General features: G+C 44.7%; 1 protein-coding gene across 1 annotated transcript in view; it reads left to right on the forward strand.

Annotated features, from left to right (window-relative positions):
- Positions 1 to 627: 627 nt before the first annotated feature.
- LOC124799103 (solute carrier family 52, riboflavin transporter, member 3-A-like) overlaps positions 628 to 16,204 on the forward strand; it is a 30,621-nt gene continuing 15,044 nt past the window's right edge. The window contains exon 1 of the mRNA XM_047262642.1: positions 628 to 779. Coding sequence (XP_047118598.1) covers positions 628 to 779 — 152 coding nt within the window. The remainder of the gene's footprint in view (positions 780 to 16,204) is intronic.

Below are 16,204 nucleotides of genomic sequence, written 5' to 3' on the forward strand. Positions count from 1 at the left end.
TCATTCCCGAATGGCTACTTTACAGGCTTAAATACAGGATCGCAGCCTTGGCCGCGGCATATGCAGCTTCGCTCCCAGGGATACCGACATGGCCAGGAACCCACATAAAGGTAACCGGAGAACCGTCGTCCGCCAGCTTCTGAAGAGAGCGTTGGATCCGGTGCACGAAAGGGTGAACCGGATACGGATCACTGAGGCTCTGGATGGCGCTCAGGGAATCAGAGAAGATGACATAAGCAGAATGTCGGTGGCGGCGGATGTAAAGAACAGCCTGGTAGAGGGCAAATAGCTCAGCTGTGAAGACCGAACAATGGCCATGGAGTTGGCCAAGGTGCCTACTATCTTCATTAATAGTCATTGATGTAAGTCCACAGATAGGTGGACATGGCTAGCGATAGCATAAGCAGGTCGCCACAGCAGCATCAGTTGTCAGTAGCCTGACAACAAAAAATCGCCATGTCAGGCCCGTGGCCTCGAAGCAGCACGGAATGCAGCGAAGACGACTGCACACTAGACAGCACCGGTGCCTTTGGCAGCTGTTCTATTGGCGGTACTTTGCGTACGACACGCCAGGGCAAGGCAGTGCACCGACATGAACGGCAATGATGCATGTGGCCAATGTGGGCGATGATCAGCGATGGTGAGGGCCGTCAGGTACTCGTGTACAGCAACAGAGACCGGGCAGCCCCTCGCCCAGACTCGAGCTTGCGACCCACCAGGGAGGGATTGTCAGCAGACGATTGTCACCTTGCAGCTGAGCCAATGGTTCCCGGCGTATGGTTAGCAGATCGGGCGAATTCATGCTGCTACTGGAGGCAGAGTCTTTGGAAGCTGACTGGATGGTTCATATGGCGCTACAGTGGCCTTTTTTTCAAAGTGAACAGCTTATGAAGATCGTGGTATTCAGCATCACAAACACACAACTATACAGTCCTGTATGGAGAACATCAGATTGCATCTGAGAGCATTTGAGAATGAGGGTTTGATCCGGGGGAGGGGTCTGCTAAACGGTATGTCACCCGCAGCAGCACCCCTTCCCAGAAGAGACAAAAGGCTGTAGCAGACGAGTGTCGCGATAACTTCATACGTCCACCTTATCTTGTTTGGCCACCTTCTGAAGGGGCTTAGCCAGAGCTGTGGTATTGCCAAACTTTACCATTCAGAGGTGCTGGCTAGCCTCTTTCACTTCGTGAGCTCCTTGAACAAGCGCTTTTGCGCTCTGAATTCACCTTGTGAAACCCCGTCAGGGCTTGTGGCTGACGCTCACTCTTCTCTGTATGACGTCGTTTTGCTGAGCATGGCACGAACAGTTCATTGCACCTTATGGAGTCATAGTGCAACAGACTGTCTCTTGCAAGTGTTGACGCAGTCGTCAAACGTTCTTGCACAGTGCAACTGCCTTCCAGAGTACCGTTTGGCATAAATTTGACGTACTGGATCCACATACCCATCTGCTAGGCCGTACATGTGAATAATAGCCTTCATTACAGACTCTGAATATATCATTGTGATGCGTTGACATAAAAAAAAAAAATGAAAAACGAAATTCAGACGAAGAAAAAAAATGTCATGACCAACTGTTCAAATGGTTCAAATGGCTCTGAGCACTATGGGACTTAACATCTGAGGTCATCAGTCCCCTAGAACTTAGAACTACTTAAACCTAACTAACCTAAGGACATCACACGCATCTATGCCCGAGGCAGGATTCGAACCTGCGACCGTAGCGGTCGCGCGGTTCCAGACTGAAGCGCCTAGAACCACTCGGCCACAACGGCCGGCTAACCAACTGTGCACACGAAAGTGAGAAAAAGTACACATCTGAGATTCTGCATAAGCAGGAGTCACTACAGAATGTTACCATCGTACTTCCCTAAGGGAAGATTTTGTAAGGTTTTGATGTCAAGAATAAATGTCAAAAGTTCCTGACACGTATTCCGTACACTGCATAATGTTATCTGTATTTAATAACACGAGTAAATTTAGGATGAACTGTGCAATTCGCAACCACAATGCTACAAGCAAAAATAATTTCTGTACAGACAGTGCGTCACCATCTAGGGGTTCAGAATACAATTTCATACTGTGTTGCAGAAGTCTGTAACAGGTTGCTGGCAGGCATCAGATGGAAAACTGAAAATCACGCAGATATCCCAAAACAGTCAAAGATTACCTCATGAACCATTCCGACAACTATTCAGCATAATATTTGGACTTAGGGATGTAAATTTCACTTTAATGTTTGTATCAGACAGGTATTGACTTAGCCAGCATGTAGACAGCTGATAGTGGTCTGCGTAAATTTGAGTAAATGGTTTGAATTAATACGTAAAAACAACATGTAAGTATCCTTTACAGACATTTTCCACTCACAGAAAGTCTAGGATTTTTAAGGACATTATCATTGGGAGCGCGATGTGTGAGGTGAGTGAGCAGTGTATCGTTGAGAAACGGAGCGGGAGGTGTTGGTGCGTGTGTCGTTTAAGAAAACAAAAGTACGTTTATAGCTTGCACTTTCGCTTCTGATCAGTACTGCCAGACCAAGTCAGGAACAACGGAAAGATATGTGAAACGATGCTAAAGTGTCAGTCTTTTTCTTTGGTGTATACCGTATCCACGAACTACGTGTTTGCTGACAGTTACGGTACTGCCAGACCAAGTCAGGAACAACGGAAAGATATGTGAAACGATGCTAAAGTGTCAGTCTTTTTCTTTGGTGTATACCGTATCCACGAACTACGTGTTTGCTGACAGTTACGGTTTCACGCCAATGGTCGGGGAGTTCCAGGTAGACCGAGCGCGCTTTCGAGACTTCAAAGTGAGTCATTCAGTTGCTAGTGGTTACGGGCTACGGTTAGGCTGCGGCCAAGAAACTCGATAAGGAATGAATGTCGAAGATTAGATACCCATATCTCTATCGTAGACCTCTGCGATCTGAAATGTCCGATAAGCAAAGACGTCACGGCTGTTATAAGTTTCGGCAGGGGTGGCCGAGCGGTTCTAGGCGTTACAGTCTGGAACCGCGCGACCGCTACGGTCGCAGGCTCGAATCCTGCCTCGGGCATGGATGTGTGTGATGTCCTTAGGTTAGTTAGGTTTAAGTAGTTCTAAGTTCTAGGGGACTGATGACCTCAGAAGTTAAGTCCCATAGTGCTCAGAGCCATTTTTTCGTTAAAAGTTTCTAGACCTGCAACATTATCGATTTTAGGTCCACGTACTAAAGCAACGGTGACCCAGCCATTACCGTGTTGATCGGCGTCATTGTTGCTAAAGTTCAAAACTCCACCACAGAAAACTGATGGACCATGTAAGACGACTTGTGCGCCTACATAGTTCTCGGTATTAATAGCAATATTGTCTATTGCTTTATAGACTGTAGGACGGGTACGCCTTCTCCTCCTATAGTAACGTGGTTATTAATACCGAGAACTATGTAGGCGCACAAGTCAACTTGCATGGTCCATCAGTTTTCTGTGGTGGAGTTTGGAACTTTACCCTTGCCAATAATGACGCCAATCAACACGGCAATGGCTGTGTCACCGTTGCTTCAGTACGTGGACCTAAAGTCGATAAAGCTGCAGGTCTAGAAACTTAACAGCCGTAACGTCATTGCTTATCGGACATTTCAGATGTTCCTGGTCGAATATTTCTGGGAAGTAATTTTGTGAAGCAAAGTGTGTGGAATGGAGTGTTTTCAGCAATTTCAAGATTACTGAGTGATACGTGTATGGCAGCCATTAGTAGCACACGGCAAACTAATTTCATATGCGACAGTACATGAAAGTTGAATATCGGGAGAAGCCTTGAATAATTCCGGGTGAAGTAATTAAATAACTAGAAAGAGCTAACAGAAACTCGTAACGTGTAGGCTTTCATGGCCGGCATCTTCACGGATTAAAACTTCCTGGCTAAGAGGCTGTGGTCGAACAGTAGAAATTGTTCCTTCTGACATTTCCTTGCCAACTGCGGGCAACATCTCCCGAGGGGAGCCAACAGTAGTCATTGGCCCACCTCGTGAGATGTTGCCCGCAGTTGGCAAGGAAATGTCAGGAGGAACAATTTCTACTGTTCGACCACAGCCTCTTAGCCAGGAAGTTTTATTTAATGATTAACAGAAACTGACCTACGTGGCTACGTAGGATGTTGGAATGAGAAAGTCCGCAGCTCGTGGTCGTGCGGTAGCATTCTCGCTTCCCATGCCCGGGTTCCCGGGTTCGATTCCCGGCGGGGTCAGGGATTTTCTCTGCCTCGTGATGACTGGGTGTTGTGTGATGTCCTTAGGTTAGTTAGGTTTAAGTGGTTCTAAGTTCTAGGGGACTGATGACCATAGATGTTAAGTTCCATAGTGCTCAGAGCCATTTGAACCATTTTTGGAATGAGAAAGATTAAACAGAGCCCATAATTTTGCAACAAGAATAGACAATTTAATTTGAGTGACTTATTATTTAGTAACATATATTAGGTCCATTGTTTCCGGTCCATAAAAATGCAGTGTGGGCTGTGGTTTACGCACAGGGTTCAGTTTCATCTAATGAACCCCTTTCACTTGTCCGAATGGCGTAAAACTTGAGTGAATAATTTAGTTATTCAAAGAAATAAGTGGGCGGTGGGAGTGTGTTACAGTACCCAAGGTGTAAAATGGCAAACACCATTTTCAGTTTGTGTGTGACGTGACACAGAGCCCACAGGTAAGAGCATTTCTACATCTACACCATCCAAAGTGCATGACAGAGAGTACGTCGAATTCTACCAGTTATTAGGGCTATTCCTCGTTCCATTCAAATATGTAGCACGCGAAGACAAAAAATGGTTCAAATGGCTCTGAGCACTATGGGACTTAACTTCTGAGGTCATCAGTCCCCTAGAATTTAGAACCTAACTAACCTAAGGACATCACACACATCCATGCCCGAGGCAGGATTCGAACCTACGACCGTCGCGGTCGCGCGGTTCCAGACTGTAGCGCCTAGAACCGCTCGGACACTTCGTCCAGCGCGCGAAGACAGATTGTTTAAGTGCCTCTGTGTGCACCGTAACTAATGTAATCTTGTACTCAACATCCCTGCGGGAGCAATACGTAGGGGTTGTATCCACATCTATAAGGAACAGTCAAATGAAAACGAGACAGATGGAAAAAGTAAACGAACTGTTTATTATTTCAAAAGTTAGTGTATTTATCTCACCGTGACAATACGGTCAATGTCTTTATGGAAGAAGGTTTGCTGTTGCTTAAGAAACCATGATTGCAACTAGACGTGTACCTGTTCGTCCGAAGCAAATCGACGGGCACAAATGTCTTTTTTTCAGGGCTCCAAATGTATGGAAATCACATACGGAAAGATCGAGTCAGGATGATTTGTAAGGGCTTTGTAACGAAACTTGGGCAGCGTAGTTCAAACACCCATAAATGTTCATGGACAGTATCATTCTGTTGCAGGATAATGCCCGCCCATCCCCAGGGCTGTTTCAAGTTAGCTGCAGCAGTTTCTCTAGTAAGCTCTTACACGCCCTCCGTACAGTCCAGAACTCTACCATGCGATTTCCATATGTTTGGAGTCCTGGCCCTCGATTTGCTTCGAACAAAGTTGTACGTGCCTTGGTACAATCGTGGTTCCGTTGGCAACGGCAAACGTTTCCCCGTGAAAGAAATGAGTCTTCTCTCATAGTGCGTAAATGTATTGATGGTTATAGCGACTACTTTCGAAATAATAAACGGTTTACTTCCCCCCCCCCCCTCCCCCCGCATCTGTGTCATTTTCATTTGACTGTCCGTTATACGTCTACTATTCTGCAATTCACATTTACGAACCTGGCAGAGTTTTCATCGAACCACGTTCGGAGTTTTTCTCTGCAAGATAGGAGGAAGGACAGCATCGATCGTACATTATTAATCTGTTTAATGCAGATTAATTTCTGCTACTGTGTAGCTATCTTCAGTGCAGTTACATCCAAGTTATAACGATCCATCGTAAAAAAATTGCACATGGTATCACATTGCCATTACAGGTAACAAACGCTTAAACTCCATTCTCGAACAGCGTGCAGCAAAATCCAGCGCTTAAGTCTTATTTTATTAAGATGATCATTTCTCCCTATGTAGGTGAGTTCAAACAAAATATTTTCGTAAGCAGAGGAGTAAATTGGTGATTAAATTTTCGCGAAGTATCTCACTGTAACGAAAAATCCCTTTTTATTAACGATTGCCACTCCAACTCACGTATCATATCCGGCTCACTGTCTCCCCAATTTAGCGATGATACAAAACGAGTTTCCCCTTAAACTTTTTCTGTGTCCTCCATAAATCGTATCTGGTAGGGATACCATACGAGACAGCAATACTCCCGAAGAGGGCGGACAAGGGTAGTGTACGCAGTCGTTTCTACTAATCTGTAGCATCTTGTCAATGTTCGCCCCAAAAAAAACGTATCTTTGGTTCAGCTTCCCCCGTTACGTTATCTATGTATTCATTCCAGTTTAAGTTGTTCGTATTTGTAATCGCCAGGTATTTAGTTGAACTGACAGCCTTTAGATTTGTATCCTAGAGTTGTCATTTAAAGTCAGTTCTTGAAACTTTTTTTTCACTTTATTTTACAGGTCCGTCTTGATCACACAAATTTTTACACTTCACTATAGCCGGTTTCGGCTACTGCCATCTGTTACAACCAGAAACAGTGTGTAACCAACTACACTCCTGGAAATGGAAAAAAGAACACATTGACACCGGTGTGTCAGACCCACCATACTTGCTCCGGACACTGCGAGAGGGCTGTACAAGCAATGATCACACGCACGGCACAGCGGACACACCAGGAACCGCGGTGTTGGCCGTCGAATGGCGCTAGCTGCGCAGCATTTGTGCACCGCCGCCGTCAGTGTCAGCCAGTTTGCCGTGGCATACGGAGCTCCATCGCAGTCTTTAACACTGGTAGCATGCCGCGACAGCGTGGACGTGAACCGTATGTGCAGTTGACGGACTTTGAGCGAGGGCGTATAGTGGGCATGCGGGAGGCCGGGTGGACGTACCGCCGAATTGCTCAACACGTGGGGCGTGAGGTCTCCACAGTACATCGATGTTGTCGCCAGTGGTCGGCGGAAGGTGCACGTGCCCGTCGACCTGGGACCGGACCGCAGCGACGCACGGATGCACGCCAAGACCGTAGGATCTTACGCAGTTCCGTAGGGGACCGCACCGCCACTTCCCAGCAAATTAGGGACACTGTTGCTCCTGGGGTATCGGCGAGGACCATTCGCAACCGTCTCCATGAAGCTGGGCTACGGTCCCGCACACCTTTAGGCCGTCTTCCGCTCACGCCCCAACATCGTGCAGCCCGCCTCCAGTGGTGTCGCGACAGGCGTGAATGGAGGGACGAGTGGAGACGTGTCGTCTTCAGCGATGAGAGTCGCTTCTGCCTTGGTGCCAATGATGGTCGTATGCGTGTTTGGCGCCGTGCAGGTGAGCGCCACAATCAGGACTGCATACGACCGAGGCACACAGGGCCAACACCCGGCATCATGGTGTGGGGAGCGATCTCCTACACTGGCCGTACACCACTGGTGATCGTCGAGGGGACACTGAATAGTGCACGGTACATCCAAACCGTCATCGAACCCATCGTTCTACCATTCCTAGACCGGCAAGGGAACTTGCTGTTCCAACAGGACAATGCACGTCCGCATGTATCCCGTGCCACCCAACGTGCTCTAGAAGGTGTAAGTCAACTACCCTGGCCAGCAAGATCTCCGGATCTGTCCCCCATTGAGCATGTTTGGGACTGGATGAAGCGTCGTCTCACGCGGTCTGCACGTCCAGCACGAACGCTGGTCCAACTGAGGCGCCAGGTGGAAATGGCATGGCAAGCCGTTCCACAGGACTACATCCAGCATCTCTACGATCGTCTCCATGGGAGAATAGCAGCCTGCATTGCTGCGAAAGGTGGATATACACTGTACTAGTGCCGACATTGTGCATGCTCTGTTGCCTGTGTCTATGTGCCTGTGGTTCTGTCAGTGTGATCATGTGATGTATCTGACCCCAGGAATGTGTCAATAAAGTTTCCCCTTCCTGGGACAATGAATTCATGGTGTTCTTATTTCAATTTCCAGGAGTGTATGTTCAATTTGCTGACGCTAAGTCTATACAAATCCTGGTGCTACATAAGAAAGATAAAAAATGTTTACATCATTAACAGCCATGTATACCAATCATACATACCATAAAATATTCTGATGTAGTATCAGCGTCAGGCTAAAATGTAGGTACATAGTAAGTGCTGATGATGATCAGAATGCATCTGGTATTTATACAGGGAAACTGAGGCCAGCAGAGTGCACTTTAGCTGGGGTACATGATTAACCAGTATCGCAATTGTAATGGTTAAAAAGCGGTATGCGTAGTCATCAATTACAATTACTTCCCATGGCAAAATAAGCGTCTGACAATATGGAAATGCCGTGTGGCTAGTGCCTCCCGTCGTGTAGACCGTCCGCCTGGTGCAAGTCTTTCGAGTTGACGCCACGTCGGCGATTTGCGTGTCGATGGGGATGAAACGGTGATGATTAGGACAACACAACACACAGTCCCTGAACGGAGAAAAATCTCCGACCCAGCCGGGAATCGAACCCGGGCCGTTAGGTATGACATTCCGTTGCGCTGACCACTTTTTTTTTCATTTTGTTCGTTGTTGATAATTGTTTTTGGACGTTGCGGGCGTCACAAGAAATCCGTTAAAGTTCGTTTGTTGATCTTCCACTCAGTTTTTTTATTACAGAGGCCAACCAGCTCTCTGGCCGAACACGCTGAGCTACCGTGTCAGCGGTTAAGAGGTTTGAAGACCACTCAGCTTCCAGGGGGGGGGGGGGGGGCGTCTGACAATAAAATATGTACTGACATACTTAAAATCCACATAAAAACTGCAAATGCTAATGATGTGAAGCTCCTAGCCTGGCAAGGCAAAACATACTATTGTATAAAAGCCAGTATAAAAAGAATAAGATTAAAGACATCTATAAAATAAAATCTTCCATCCTGACAGATCAGCCACCATAAACGTAATTGTGAGGCAATTAATGAAGCAGTGACTGTTAATTAAAAGTTTAAAAAAGTCGATAATACATCCGGAGTGTGGTATGAATGGCGGCGCGTCGTGGCTTCTCTGTATGGCGTCCTTGTTTTCCTGCGGCGGAACGTGCGGAGGAAGGCCCAGTCTCCTCGTGGCTGGCGGCCGACCCACACCACCGTGCGCCATTCCGCTGGGACGCCCGACGCTGTTCAATCTAGTAGGTCTCTGAATATATCAGAATAAGCATTTAGCTTAAACTCATTCTGTTCATTCAGCAGTAATTCCGGTTGACGTTTTCTGTGCCCATAAATCTCCATCTCTTCGAGTACGGTCAGTAACTGTCCCTTTGGCGCCCTATGCAACACTTTCATATTATTCTCTGTTCTCTAACGAATGTTTTTCTCTGTCTAAATGCGCTCTTGTTTTGGTTACGCTATGTACTTTAAAACGAGTCTTGAAATTCCTTCTAGGCGCGCAGTCCGGAACCGCGCGACTGCTACGGTCGCAGGTTCGAATCCTGCCTCGGGCATGGATGTTTGTGCTGCCCTTAGGTTAGTTAGGTTTAAGTAGTTCTAAGTTCTAGGTGACTGATGACCACAGATGTTAAGTCCCATAGTGCTCAGAGCCATTTGAAATTCCTTCCTGTCTCAGCGATATAAAACATGTCACAGTCTTGGCAGTTGATTTTATAAACAACAGATTCCAAATATTTATTTCTGTTGTTGCCAGCTGTTGTAGCCTACAACCAACTGTACCTTTCGTTTGAAATCCAATTTTTATTTTCTTTGTTTTGAAAGCCTGCACAATTCTGTCGGAAAATGCACCTTTGCGCGACATAGCAACAAAAAAAAAAAAAAAAGGGGGTCAAATGGCTGTGAGCATTATGGGACTTAGCTTCTGAGGTCATCAGTCCCCTAGAACTTAAACTACTTAAACCTACTTAAACCTAATTAACCTAAGGACATCACACACAGCCATGGCCGAGGCAGGATTTGAACCTGCGACCGTAGCGGTCGCGCGGTTCCAGACTGCAGCGCCTAGAACCGCTCGGTCACCCCGGTCGGCCATAGCAACAAACTTCTTGCCCATTGGTTCCGTTGTCTCCTTGTCGCATATTTATTTTAGTTTGTAATAAAGCTTCATTACATCAAGATTCTTATATCCGTTTGCCTTGGCCACTTGTCTGATCACACTTAATTCTTCAACCTCGTCATTAGGTGTGAGAGGCAGTTTTAGCATCCTGTTGATCGTTGCTCTGAAGTATGCCCATTTATGCTTCTTGGGGTGACAGGATTTCGCATTTATAATCGTGTCAGTGGCCATCGTCTTCCTAAATATGCTAATCTTATGCCTTCCATCCCTTTTAGTTAACCTAAGATCGAAGAAACTGATACTTCTTCCTTCTTCCTGTTCCACTGTGAATTTAATTTTTTCGTGCATCCTACCCATTCTTTCTGCTACCTCGCATATTTCACTCTCGTCACCTTTGTACAGTAGTATAATATCGTCTACGTAACGTCTGTAACAGTTTTTTCACAGACGTCAGGATTTTGTTCAAAAAACGTATTTTCTACCTAAATTACAAAAATCGCAGCTAAAGTTCCAGACAGACTGTCGCCCATTGCGAGTCCGTCCTTCCGATAAAAAAATTTTTTTTGTCGTTAAACTTGAAATAATTAAATGACAACACAAGTTCTAAAATTTCCAAAAGTTCTATTTCGCCCTGACTAATCTTCTTATACGTTAGCAAGTTCTTCCTTATCTCCAACGTATCGTTTACTGGGACGTTGGTATACATGTTAACGATGTCAAAAGCCAATGTAGCTCCATCTGGGATTGGTACATCCTTAATCTCATTCGCAAATTCCTAACTATTCTTGACATTGAATTATTTTTTATAAGTACATGTTGCTCTTAGTTTCTTGTTGCATTCCCGGTTCAATTTCTAATTGGGACACGACATTTTATTATTAATGGCCCGAATCGGTTCCTCCCTCTTGTGTAATTAAATCTGCGATCGAAGTACAGGAATGGACGGATTCATCATTTTTAATCTTAGTTTGCCTTTTTCATCTGGAAACAAAAAGATACTGTTCTCAATTGTTTTCCTTATATCTGACTGAAATTTGTTCACAGGATTTCTCGCAACTTCAACAATGTTACTCGTATTATCTGCAAGAAATCATTTTGGTTTTTTGGATGTAATCGCAATCATAAATCACGACAACCGAATTTCCTTTGTCAGCCCTCGTAACTAAAGCCCTCGTTATGTGGAGCTGTGTGGGTTTTATTTGTATCTAGTGTGTTCGGTCTGGCCGTTTAAGCCGTCTGGTTGGCTTCGTAAGTTCAGCTGGCAATGCCAGTCAGGTTCAATTTTTGATTTAGGCTTTTTAGTGCTTCTAAATGTTTCGCACTTTTACGGTCGTAACGATCTACTTTGCATATACAGGGTGTTTCAAAAATGACCGGTATATTTGAAACGGCAATAAAAACTAAACGAGCAGCGATAGAAATACACCGTTTGTTGCAGTATGCTTGGGACAACAGTAAAATTTCAGGCGGACAAACTTTCGAAATTACAGTAGTTACAATTTTCAACAACAGATGGCGCTGCAAGTGATGTGAAAGATATAGAAGACAACGCAGTCTGTGGGTGCGCCATTCTATACGTCGTCTTTCTGCTGTAAGCGTGTGCTGTTCACAAAGTGCAAGTGTGCTGTAGACAACATGGTTTATTCCTTAGAACAGAGGATTTTTCTGGTGTTGGAATTCCACCACCTAGAACATAGTGTTGTTGCAACAAGACGAAGTTTTCAACGGAGGTTTAATGTAACCAAAGGACCGAAAAGCGGTACAATAAAGGATCTGTTTGAAAAATTTCAACGGACTGGGAACGTGACGGATGAACGTGCTGGAAAGGTAGGGCGACCGCGTACGGCAACCACAGAGGGCAATGCGCAGCTGGTGCAGCAGGTGATCCAACAGCGGCCTCGGGTTTCCGTTCGCAGTGTTGCAGCTGCGGTCCAAATGACGCCAACGTCCACGTATCGTCTCATGCGCCAGAGTTTACACCTCTATCCATACAAAATTCAAACGCGGCAACCCCTCGGCGCCGCTACCATTGCTGCACGAGAGACATTCGCTAACGATATAGTGCACAGGATTGATGACGGCGATATGCATGTGGGCAGCATTTGATTTACTGACTAAGCTTATTTTTACCTGGACGGCTTCGTCAATAAACAGAACTGGCGCATATGGGGAACCGAAAAGCCCCATGTTGCAGTCCCATCGTCCCTGCATCCTCAAAAAGTACTGGTCTGGGCCGCCATTTCTTCCAAAGGAATCATTGGCCCATTTTTCAGATCCGAAACGATTACTGCATCACGCTATTTGGACATTCTTCGTGAATTTGTGGCGGTACAAACTGCCTTAGACGACACTGCGAACACCTCGTGGTTTATGCAAGATGGTGCCCGGCCACATCGCACGGCCGACGTCTTTAATTTCCTGAATGAATATTTCGATGATCGTGTGATTGCTTTGGGCTATCCGAAACATACAGGAGGCGGCGTGGATTGGCCTCCCTATTCGCCAGACATGAACCCCTGTGACTTCTTTCTGTGGGGACACTTGAAAGACCAGGTGTACCGCCAGAATCCAGAAACAATTGAACAGCTGAAGCAGTACATCTCATCTGCATGTGAAGCCATTCCGCCAGACACGTTGTCAAAGGTTTCGGGTAATTTCATTCAGAGACTACGCCATATTATTGCTACGGATGGTGGATATGTGGAAAATATCGTACTATAGTTTCCCAGACCGCAGCGCCATCTGTTGTTGAAAATTGTAACTACTGTAATTTCGAAAGTTTGTCTGCTTGAAAATGTAATGTTGTCCCAAGCATATTGCAACAAACGGTGTATTTCTATCGCTGCTCGTTTATTTTTTATTGCCGTTTCAAATATACCGGTCATTTTTGAAACACCCTGTACATTTGTTAGATTTTACTGCTATGTCCATTTGATTAAATTTATTGAGTTTAGCCACGTCACGAGCAGCTTTTATCTCCGCAATAGTATTTTTAATTACGCCTGGCCTCAATTTCGGAGTAATACTAAAATGTAAACCCTTATTCAGAATATCCATTTCATTATCCGTCATTTTTATGTTCGTGAGATTAACTACCCTGTCCGCAAATTTTTTTGCCTTCCCGCTTTTTGTCTATTCCTGTATAATTCTTCGCCTGTAAATTGGAGGTTTCCTTCCTATGTCTCATTGCGATCTTTTTCTATTCATTGTCCATTGCATTATTAATACCTTTGAAAACACATGAGAATTGTAGTCCTAATGGTGAGAGCACCGCGCCTAAACTTTTTTGTGGTCAAGACGTACCAGTAAAATAAAGTGTTAAAGATATGATCACCGAGTCATTTTCAGACTTCGTCTTCAATTGATAAATCTTGAAACTTTGTTAGTAGGCTTCTCGGGATAGTTTCCGTCTATCGTCAAGAGCCTGCCAGTTTATTTTTGTCAGCACCTCTGTTATACTCTCCCACTGGTCAAACAAACTGGTACGTCCAATATCCCTTCTTAGTCATGTTTTATACAGATCTCACACTTGAGAAATATCACACAAATGCCATGCTCACCCAACGCTTTACCTTGTTCATGTGATGCGTAATCAAGGAGAAAACTGGTACTACATCTCCATCTCGACATCTCAGCAGAATACTGGGAGAACTCAGCATCCCCCCCTTTCTTCTGTTGAAGGTTGTCCAGCTTCCTGATATTTTTGGTACACCTTCTTCCCGTAGTCTTTTGACTTGACTATTCAGACTTTCCAAGGGATCTGATGACATCATGAGGTGTTGGGTACTCTGCCGGGTATCAGCGTCGTTCTTGCACGATATTTCGCCAACGTGAGTCGTTGTCTTCATCAGATGCTGCTGATGGTGCCTGTCACGTAAAGAGAATAGTAGTGCCCCTCCATGCCTACAGTAGCTTAGTCATCATCACAAGAAGTTCTGTCACCTCTGTAAGTGGTTAGTAATCAAATACAGGCTTCACAGGATGCTGGTCTGTGCCGCACGGGGTAGCCGCTCGGTCTTGGGTGTCTTGTCACCGTTCGCGTGGCTCCTCCCGTCGTGTGTGTGTGTGTGTGTGTGTGTGTGTGTGTGTGTGTGTGTGTGTGTGTGTGTGTGTGTGTTGTCTTTAGCGTAAGTTAGGTTAAGTAGCGTGTAAGCTTAGTGACCGATGACCTCCGCAGTTTAGTACCCATAAGATCTTACCACAAATATCCAAATTTTTTTTGCGGGTCTGTGATGTTGACCGTACGTCTGGGCAAGATCACCCACTAATACGGTCCCATCTAGGAGAAAGTTTACCGGAAGCGACTGACGACTAGCGATTTTAAGGGCAGAGGGGAAAAAAGTACCATGGCAAGTGTCATGGGGAAGAAGCTAGTAGCGGCACTTCATACTTGGGTCTTGGCACTTCATACTTGGGTCTTAGGATACGTTAATGGAAAGGTATTACCGTTGTAGCTGGTCTCCGATGATATCTCCTCGTCCAGCTGCAGTGTCAGCGTTCTTATAACATACCGTGCCGTCATATGAGTGGTCTGTTTGATTATAAAATTGGCCACTCGTTACGTGGAGTTGTGTGGGGTTTATTTGTATCTAGTGTGTTCGGTCTGGCCGTTTAAGCCGTCTGGTTGGCTTTATAAGTTCAGCTGGCAATGCCAGTCAAGTTTGCTGCAAAACATGGGTTCACAATATAGTGCTGTTCGTGTGCTCAGTTTAAGCCTTCTTTAAATGGTTAATTTTCCCTACGGAAAAGTGTTTTTGAACGGTTATGCTTCCACCTATGGCTCTGATAGTAGTTCCCGGATTCAGGATGAAGGGGTTGTTAGTGTCTAGAGTACCTGTACATTTATGCGGTGAGTTTCTTAAACACCTCCGGAAGAGTACCGAGGCGGTAGTCATTATGTAAGTCCCCAGTACATGTGTATCGTCGAGCATTGCTTATGAATCGTAGCTCTTTTTTCTGTGTGACATGCAGATGGCGCAGACATGTTGGAGCTGCGTATCCTGAGACTATATAACACTACTGTATGCTACTGCTATACCATAACCTTAAAGTAGGAGGCAGGTCGTGAAATAAAACTACCTAGTTAAAACAATTGTGGTATAAAGCAACAGAGCAGTGTTACCGTCTGAGTGGAATTTTGTTAAGCTGACTGTGTTGTACCTAACGGGGATGGCTTATCGGAAATAAGTCGAATTACGTAAATATTCGAACAGTAACAATCTATTTTTGCCTAGCTATACTGTTTAAAGAATAAGGGAAACGGTCGCCAGCCTAATTAGGCAAGAGAAAGATTAACGTTCTCGTTTAAGAAAGTAGGTACGAGTAACTTTAACGTGCAAACACAACCTATACTTGGCCACACGCGAGTGCAATGAACTCCGACACATACATATGTTAACGGTAAGATTGAAGCTAACAGCTAGATCAGCACAAACTATTTGCAAAAATATAACAGATACCGAAACGCACTATTACTTTCAGGGCTTGTTCAAACTGAATGGTCTTTGTAACATTACTATTAACATTCACTGAAGGATCATTAATTGGACATAGGTTCAGTATTATTGTTCAAACATTTTCCTAGCTGGCATGAAATTATAAATGTAGTTCACTGCAAAATTATGAACTGGTCACAGGTTAAGTATCTCTCAACTAAATACTATTCTGTTTAGAATGAATGTTAAATGGAATTCACTAACAGGTTACTTCTCACTGTCTTTTGAATAAAGAAATTATTGTTTTCATAAATAATGGTAAAGGATAACCTGTGGATTTTATTACACTATTAGTATGCACTTTCAATACCCAAAAGAAACAAGTGCTTAGCAAGCATGTGTATATAGCTTTCCATAAATGCAGTTCACGACTTTTACTACAGTGAGACACAATGTTGACAAATTTACAAGAAACTGACTCACCTTTTAAAATTTACTACAGGCAGCACTATGATCATTAACTAAGCAACACTTTATAAACCTCAGTTTTAAGAGCTTTTAATCTCTAAAAGAAACTGAAAATTGTCTTTATTACCACAATCTTCTACTTTCAAGTAA

This window comes from Schistocerca piceifrons, chromosome 5, assembly GCF_021461385.2.
Source record: "Schistocerca piceifrons isolate TAMUIC-IGC-003096 chromosome 5, iqSchPice1.1, whole genome shotgun sequence".
Taxonomy (NCBI): domain Eukaryota; kingdom Metazoa; phylum Arthropoda; class Insecta; order Orthoptera; family Acrididae; genus Schistocerca; species Schistocerca piceifrons.